Raw genomic sequence first — 9,275 nt, 5'->3', positions numbered from 1 at the left:
CATTGCACCTTAATTCTGTAATTATTAGGGGTTCTATATAGCAGGAACACATAAAATTATAACCTCAGATCATGGAAACTAGTTTGAAATGTAATGCTGACCTCAACCACTAACACAATCTAATTTTCATGATTCAACATTCAAAATAGTCATGTAGTGCAAATTGTTTTAATGCAGTGTAATAATTCTGTGGATTGATTTATTCTCCGTTACAATAAACCCCCTGCAATCTGGAAGCTTCCCAACAATAATACTCCCAGACTATATAAATTTTCAGTAGTTTTATTGAAAAATGCCTCTTTTGTTTCAGAAATAAATAATATAAGGCAGTAAAATTCACAATTTGCAGTTAAAATATAAAAGCAGCAATTCTATATCCATAGTCTTGCAAACAATTTCCAACTGCTTTATTCTTGATAACTAAGAAACATTATATTCTGGGGGAAAATCATACTAAATATACAACACAAACATGCAATTCCATCTATGCAGGATTGACTGCAATTTGGCATAAATGTCTCTAAAACAATGAAATTTTAAGGCATTAATTTGCTCTTTAAGAAAACTGTATCTGTTTGATACAATGATATCAGCTACTTTAAAGGTTTGTGGTTGTTAAAAGAGATGTATAAGAGCACTATATGCCCTGCAAGATAATAAGATAAGATAAAAGAAATGAGGCCTGTTGTGGTGAAGAGTTTCTTGTTTTACTAGATCATGAAGATTTATAATGTGACTGAACTGTATTTGATGAGGAAGACAAGAATCAGGCAAGCTCCATTGCGAAGCTATCCGAAGCCTTCAGATCATCAGCAGCTATGAAGGGATATTTCTGTTTGTTTGTTTTTAATTTACTTGAAGAGAATGCAGGTCTGTGATAAATCTGAATACATTTATTAAAATTCTATGCAGCCGCTGTAAGCGAAAGTATTTTACAAGCATTTGAAGAGCAAGAACAAAAACTATAACAATTTCATTGCTATTCCCACATAAGCTTGATACTTAAAAGAAGCAAATGCATTCTTCTTCAGTTGTCGGGCACACCCACTTTGTATCTCATATGTGAGAATAGCAAAAACAAAAACAAACAACCAGGCGGGAATGGGGAAAAAGGGCATGTGATTATGGTTTTGTTTTTGCTTTTCTTGATAACGATCTTTTCCAGCGCATATGTTCAGGGTATCCAGGTGAATGCATGTCAGCTCCATAATCCTCATATTCGTCATCTCTTCTCTCAGATTCCACTGGGACTATATAGGGTTCACTCTCGGGCTGATAGGGTCCAGTTTCAGGTGCATACGATTCTGGTTGAAAATAGTTGTCCGATTGAACATTATAGTTATCACATATCCTTGAATCCAGATGGTTAATTAAATAAAAAGTAATGCTGGAGCAGGTGGGGAAATTTTATGGATTTGATCCTAACTGTATGTGGTTGGAAGGAAGTTCAATAGAAGTCAATTGATTTCCAAGTACATTTTCTCAAAACACAAAACCATTTGCTTCATACAAATGAAGAGTGTGTGCAGCAGCCCTCACTGTGGAAGGGGAAATTGTGTATAGTTATTCCAAATGCACTTTAGAGAGCACAAGGAATGAGAGAATGTACTGAAATGCAATCTGACTCTATAGGTGTATTCACTCAGAAGTAAGTCCTGTTATTCAAATAGACTTGCTCCTAGGATTAGTCAACTATGATAGTTACTGGGCAGGTATCATTATAAACCATTAAAATATTTTCTCAAGGGAGGGGAAGCAGCAGTTATTTAAAAAAGAAAAGCTGATTTACAAGGTTTCACATATATATAATATAATGCAAAAAATAAATAATCATGAAGGCCAAAGGACAATTTTGGAAAGCATTGAAGCTTCAATATGTTGAGGAAGACAATAAGTTGAGTAAGTCATAAGACCTGATAGTCAATAATAACTTCTTCCATTAAATTCAAAGAGCCATGACTAATTTTAACTGGATCATGGCTTGAATGTACATTTTATGTATTCCTTTCCACTTAAGAAAGCTAATTAGATTTGGGGGACAAGAGAGAAACCCTCAACCACAGAATATACATTATTGCTTTTAAACAACAGAGAACCATATATGGCGCTACCACTACTGGTGTTATCAAGTAAATATGGTTTTATGATTGTGCTCCTTATAGCAGACTGAACAACAGCTGAAACTGGAGTACCACCAAACACTGCAGGAAAACCAGAAGCAAAGTTAAGAGTTCTTTTTCCTGAGGCAGGGGAGCATTTGCAACAAGATGACATATACAAAAAGCTCTATGACTTGAATCAGGAAAACAGTGAGAATGAAGAGGAGGAGGAGACAACAAACAGCAGAGAAAGATTTCACAACACAGAGGTTATGGTACACAGTCAGCAGCAGCAGGCTTTAATGCAAAAGCATGACATACTGATGTTAATGGATGTTAGTGGACATGATCCCATACAAATCATTTACAAGCTACAATTAGTTTACTATTTACATAGAGTCCTTTGTTCCTCCCACCATGTTAAACATGTCATGTTGTTTCATCTACAAGTTAGTAGTTTTATAAGCCTCCATTGCCACTGCGATTTCTAGAGAGATTTTTTTGGTTTGTTTTTTTTACATGGGGTTAAAAGAAAGAGTAAGAATAGGGGTTTGGATTTCCTTCCCTCTGCTTTATCATATGCTTGGCATTTTGGACTTTTATTGCATTCAAGAAGAGTTGTTAGTGTAGCTCCCCATCTTATGAGGCCAACACAGTTCAGTTAACTATTATCTATGGTGAAATATCCATACAGACTTATTTCCTAATAAGCACGTGCACAAACATCTCAGAAACAGGGTTTTCATTGTATTCAAACTGTGAGCAGCACTGGTGACTTAGAAAATGTGTTAGCTGGAACCTGAAACAGGTCAAAGATGGTATTAGTTTTCAAGAACAAACAGGTGTGCAAAAATATATTTTAATTTGTTTACATTCACCTATGAGGGTTAAGTTACAAGTGTATATATATATATATGTATATATGTATAATAGGCTGCACCTTGGAAGGTGACTCTGAAGTAACTTTTCAATTTATTTTTAAAAATCAGATTGTTCAGTAAGGTCTAGATTCAATTCAATTCGTTCTAACTCCACCCCCCTCACCCTATGTCCATGAATCTGTGTATACATATATAAATATATTCATGTATACATGCACATAACAATAGGGGCAAACAACATATCAAACAGCAATATCATGTTTATGGATTATAAGGTGCTACAGTGCACACAAGCTAGTTAACAATACTTGTAGGCCTCAACTCCTTTCTTAAGAGAGGCCTCTAGATTTATGGCTCACACTGTTTTAGGTGACTTTCCCAGTGTTTTTGTACTTTGGCAGCCCATTTTCCGAAACTGCTTCTTCTCAGAAGAAATTTGCATCATTTATATCACAGATTCTATGGCATTTAACAGCAGAAATTGGTAGACGGCAACCTTTTCAGTTGTCTGCACTGTATCACAGAATAGCATTTGGACATGGAAAATTAAATTTCAGCTACTAGTTTTATGTAGATAATCCCAACATTAATCAGGAGGTCACGCGCAGAAATGGCAAAGAACTGTGTCGTTTTTATTTTAGGTGGAGTTGTCAACCTTGTTCAGAAGTAGTTGGATGGAAGGAGGAGAACACCAAGGAGGAGGAGGAGAAGAAGAAGAACATTGTCATTTAAATCCTAACAACAAAATAATTTTCTCCTAATGCTATATATAGAAAAAATAAACTCTCTGTAATATAAACAATATTTACTATTTTATTTATATAAACATATAATTCAGGTTGAGAGAGTAAATAACTACAATACAGCTAACCTTAATGACAATCCTAATAGTTATTTCTAGACTTCAGTTAGAAAGACTACACTATTCTTTTCTTTTGAAAGGCTACACTATTCTGATCTACTCAGAGCTACTCAAATTGAACAAGCATTTCAGTGAAGCAATGAATGCTGCTTAAGCTCTCAACAACCTACCTGGATATCCTTGACCATTGTAAGCAATGCTAGCACACTGTGATGAGTCACAGTATCCTGGGGGCCCTGGGGGCCCTCTAATTCCTGCATTCCCAGGACGGCCAGGTGGCCCAGGTGATCCCCGAGAGCCTGTAGCACCTGGTGGGCCACTTCTGGATTCCCCTTGTGGACCTGATTTTATAATGAAAAAGAAGAAATATCTATATGATTCAATAGGATACATTCCGATAAAGTGGAAGCAAAACGGCAGTCTAGACTTCAGCTCAGGCATATGGTTAAGAAATACTTCCATTTGGTTTCTACATATGGTGTCAATGAAACAACCACAGGGAACCGAAGATGTAACTCATCATTAGTTGCTTCCCTAATTTTAAGGTCTTTATTCACAGAAAACTGCTTTGGCAAGAATTGAGCCTGGTGGTTTATATCCGCTCTTTGTAAGGTACAGGGATCTCAAGGGGCACTTCTACTTTAGAAAAGCACACTACATTTCAATTAAAACATAGTTGTTCTGCTACCCCACAGTTTCAAAATGGATGAGATAATGTTTTCTTTGGAACAAGTTATATTCATGGTTAACAGAAATGGAGAGCTCTAACTAAGAGAGGCTACAATTTGTTGCAAGTTTCATATAGATCCTGCAATGAAACATAAACTGTTTCAACTACTAAATTAAAGGCAGAAACAATGAGACAGTTTGACTACCCCTGCCATGACATCAGTGAATAATCAAATTGCACCAATAGCAACTGTGATCATGCACTATGGAGTAATTTGCAACCTGGGACACAAAGACCACTACAAGCACAGCCTAATTCTGACTTTAAAATTACTAAAAGCTTAATTGACAGTCAGGTTGAGTTCAATCAGCAAAGATTTGGTGGACATTTACATCAAGCTTTGCTTGCATCGCTTCCCAGTATGCCAGAGAGGAAGAGTGTTAATTTTGCTTTCCACAATACATAGTCACCTCCTTTACATTATATTGTAATCTGATACACATTACATCTGGAAAACACACCTGGTGGTCCAGGCGAACCTCGTGGTCCTGGAGATCCAATTCCCCTTTCACCTTTTTCTCCATTCAGCCCTAAAGCACATAAAAAGAAGGGGAAAAAATCCCAAATTCTGAAAGATTCGACAGTTCAGTGTACTTAGTGTCTAAGTGTTAATCATATAATTTATAGGACAATATTTTATCAGAATCAGTCTTTTATACCACCTTCCTTGAAGCCCATGAAGCGACCTTTAACCATTTTCATTATTCTAATCCTCACTTAAAAAAAAACTGGTGTGAGTTAACATGTGAAGGCTGCCCCAAGGATGTTCTGTTTAGGGATGAACTAAAATTTCTTATCCCAGATATTTTAGCCTGAAAATTCCAATTTTTCATATTTTGTGTATATGGAACAAGTGATTCTGTGCCCTAGTGCCATTTCATGTTTCCTTGCAATAATTCTGAAAAATGCCCATATTTGTTACTGTTCCTTATAAACTATATGCATGTAAATGACCTTTATATGCATATAAATGATGCACAGACCTGAACATGTGACTACAATGCAAATAAGTCTACAAAACAAAAGGAAAAGCAGATAACCAAACCCATTCAGAAATGAATAAACAAATATAAAGGGAAACAAAATAGAGAATATTTATCTCCTCCTAACTCTGGGGACTAAAGCAGCTGCACAACATTCTTCTGCTTCATAGAATATGTGCATGTATGAAACATGACCCACCTCTCTCTCCAGGTGGTCCTTGGAGCCCAGGTGTACCTGGAAACCCTGGTCTGCCTGCAGGTCCAGGTTCTCCTACTGCCCCAGCAGGTCCAGGGGGGCCTGGAGGTCCTGAGGGTCCAGGCTGGTTGCGGTTTGAATAATAATCATTGGGGATTTGGTTCAACATTTGGTTAAATCGGGTCATTTGACCTTTGGGGAAATAAAACAAAATATTACAAAATATACAAAATACCATATTTCTTTGGGAAATTAATTTTTAAAATTCAAAATCCAGCTCCTACCGCACATTGATCCCTTCTTGTCTATTATTAATTTAATATTAACTATTATACAAAGCAAACAGGACATTTGTGCAACAGATACCATCATATAAAAATGGAAAACTGGTCAGATTTACAAATCCAAAATAGGGGAGGTTTGTAGAAAAATGCAAAAAGAAAATAGGGGATACCCCTCCAGCTTGACAAAAAATACATACAGCAACTCAAAATGGCATCTGACAACCGAGGACAGTGGATGACGAGAAGCAGAAGTGGGGAGAGGAGTTGAAGGGCATAGCAGAGGTGGCGAGGGCAAGCTGAAGAAAAGCTGGAATGTTGGAAAGAGTGGTGAGCAAGAGGCAGCACACTTAAGAAAGCATGTAGGTGGGAGACAGCAGCCAGAACGGACAGGAAGACTAGAGACAAAAAGAGCAACAGGCAAAAGTAGAACTGGAGCCAGAGCATAGGGGGAGAGAGAGTGCGCATGGACCAAGGGGACAGGAAAGGAAATTTTCCTTTCTCCACAAATTCTTGTAGGTTGCACTCTTGTTCTAAGATAATGGGAAGTCCTTATTGCACACACCTGATTCTCCTTCTATTGCAGCTACTTAGTTCCTTGGCTCTATCTGCAGTTCGTAATGCAAAAGTCAACACAGGCATGACACTGGATAGCTTATAATTTGCTGCCAGAATAGCATTTATTAAAAACTGAAACCACCTAATTAGATTTCAGCGCTACCGGTTCCATTGTAGATGTAAACTGCAGCTAACCTTCACAAATCCCTCCTACTATTGGACAACTTGTTACTGTGACCACCCAGTCTAGAAGCTGCTTAGGCTCCTTGAAGTTTTGCCAAGCATTTCCTCAGCTCCTCCTGTGACTTGTCTGCAGTTTTTATGTTACATCTCAAGTATCTGGAGATCTGCAAATTGCCATCTCAATTAACTTGACTCCTGTGTCATTCTGCTACATGCCCTTCCTTACCTGCATCCCAGCTTCGACGCATTGCTCTCCTGATCACAGTGCCAGCAAGCGCTCGCTCACTTGGATGTGCCTACCACTGCCCAATTTGATGACTTTGCCTCCTGTGACTAACCTTGAATTTCACAATAGAGCTGAGCAAGTGGAAATAATATTTAAATATATCTTGAAATATACATCGATCTTGCTTACCGTTTATCAGTTGTTCACAGACTTGTCTTGCAACAGCTCGCATCAAATTCTGAGAAGCAATGTCTCCCTTGATAATTAGAGGAAGGCTTATATTAGGAACTAATTTACTTTAATAAATTAGATGAAATGTAAATGAACTAACAGTTGAGGCTGTACTTACGCGATCACCCTTTTCACCTTTCAATCCAGCGGGGCCCTGTAACAAAATTTTATCAGGATATATCACAGGATACTATCATAGAAATGGCCAAATATCATGGAAATGACCAAACCAAGTGATGAAATGTAGTCATCAGGATGAGTACAAGAGTGTGCACTGGGAAATAATTCAGCATGAGATGTGCTTGCCAGAAGCTCTAAGACTTGAATCAGTAACCAAGGTCTGTACTAAAATTTAAGTGGAAAGGCCTAGACTGTTTCCACACTAGCGATATCATTCAGATTTCCATTTTTAAGGGGTCAACTTTTTTGTCCATTTCAGCACTAAAATTTGCTTATTCAGCTGCAGTCCTGAATTGCTCCCTCACATGTCCTGCAGCAAAGGAATCCCCAGAAAACTGGATTTCATCTTTTCAAGTGGGGCCTAACGGGGTCTAAATCAAGGCTACCCAATGCAGAAATGCATGCAATCGGGTTTTCCCCCTGCCATTTTGAATCATTTGGGAACAACCCTTTCCTTGTCGCCATCCACCTTCCCCCCTCCCTCCCTCCCCTCCCTCCCTTTGGAAAAACCTGCCTTTAAAAAAAGTGTGTGGTGGGTGATCACAACACTGTTTCTAAGTTTATTTATTTTATTTATTCAAAGTTTATTTATTTCTAAGTTTATTTATTTTATTTATTTCCTGCCACTCCCGAGGCTGGCTTATGGTGGGTCACAAAGTCCATAAAACCATTTAAACCCCCATAAAATGACATAAAACCCCTTACAATCATAACAATACAATAAGGCAAACATGGCGAAAAATATAAAACCACCCGTCCCACGCTAGCTACTCAAGGCGATGGCAGGAAGGAGGTCTGAATAGTTAAGTGTAAATTAGTACCACATGTTAATAGCACTAAGCAATAAGATGGAGTAAAAACATAAAGTAAAATAGCATGGAATAGAAAGGGGGATTTCTCGATCTTCCGCACTGACCCCGGCCTCAACCATAGACCCGGCAGAAGAGCTCCATCTTGAAGGCCCTGCAGAACACTGAAAGATCCTGCAGGGCCCACAGCTCTCCTGGGAACTCATTCCACCAGGATGGAGCAGGATCGAAAAAGCCCTGGCCCTAGTTGAGGCCAGGCATGCTTCCCTGGGGCCGGGAACGTTCTAAAAAAAGTTCTTAAAAAAGCCGTCAGTGTCCAGTGAGTGTCCTAAGTATGTATCTGGTCAGTGGTGGCATTAGTATGAATGTACACTTGGATTTTAAAATATTCATTTTACAACATGTTTTACCCTATGAGGCTTGAGCACATTTTCCTTATTTTGACTCTTTTTTTTTGGGGGGGGGAGGGGTTCTTGACTTGGGTCAGGATATTTTCTCCTTTTTGTTGTGGACCATTTTGTAAAAAACACATTTTTTAAAAGGGGAAGGGAGCAAAGCCTGATGGGAGCCTGCCTCTATTAGACTCAATGAGGAAAGCATGTCACAAATTGTAGCCTGGGAAATAAGGGGAGGAAAGACCAAATGTGGAAAGGCTAGAGTCAACCCGCAGCATCCAAAGGAAATGCAAAGCAAGGCTAAAAGAAAGTATGTCTCCTAATGCAGAAATAGTCCTAGAAAGATTTAGGTATGTGTAACATCAAACCCTATGATTGGCAGGCAGCCTGAAGCCTCTACATTGGGCAAATCTGCTATAAATATATGGTTCTTAGCCAAAGGAGTGATACCTTCTTTCTTATTCCAGCAACATACTACAAGACTATATTGGAATACTGGGAAATTCCTAGGGATTTTGGGGATTCTGTGGAAGGTGGTGGGTATAATATTGCTGATTTACCATTCAAAGTGTCCAGTTGTAATTCTAGGAGATCTCCAGGCCCCAACTGAAGTTTGGGTGGGTTCACTCATACCCAAGGCTGGCTAAAATGACCATTCTGC

General features: G+C 38.5%; 1 protein-coding gene across 7 annotated transcripts in view; it reads right to left on the bottom strand.

Annotated features, from left to right (window-relative positions):
* Window positions 1–266: 266 nt before the first annotated feature.
* The window catches only part of COL12A1 (collagen type XII alpha 1 chain), a 171,030-nt gene continuing 162,021 nt past the window's right edge, over window positions 267–9,275 (bottom strand). For 6 of the 7 annotated variants that reach the window (XM_077306567.1, XM_077306593.1, XM_077306572.1 and 3 more), the window contains 6 exons: window positions 7,349–7,384; window positions 7,189–7,255; window positions 5,755–5,943; window positions 5,034–5,102; window positions 4,013–4,183; window positions 267–1,304 (listed from right to left, as the gene is read on the bottom strand). In XM_077306567.1, coding sequence (XP_077162682.1) covers window positions 1,123–1,304; window positions 4,013–4,183; window positions 5,034–5,102; window positions 5,755–5,943; window positions 7,189–7,255; window positions 7,349–7,384 — 714 coding nt within the window. In that variant the 3' untranslated portion in view covers window positions 267–1,122. Of the gene's footprint in view, window positions 3,636–4,012; window positions 4,184–5,033; window positions 5,103–5,754; window positions 5,944–7,188; window positions 7,256–7,348; window positions 7,385–9,275 lie in introns of all 7 variants that reach the window. The other variant, XM_077306580.1, reaches the window with a different exon arrangement.

Source organism: Paroedura picta, chromosome 1 (genome assembly GCF_049243985.1).
Source record: "Paroedura picta isolate Pp20150507F chromosome 1, Ppicta_v3.0, whole genome shotgun sequence".
Classification (NCBI taxonomy): Eukaryota; Metazoa; Chordata; class Lepidosauria; order Squamata; family Gekkonidae; genus Paroedura; species Paroedura picta.
Note: the sequence above shows the minus strand (reverse complement) of the source record. Positions and strands in the feature narration are given on the sequence as shown.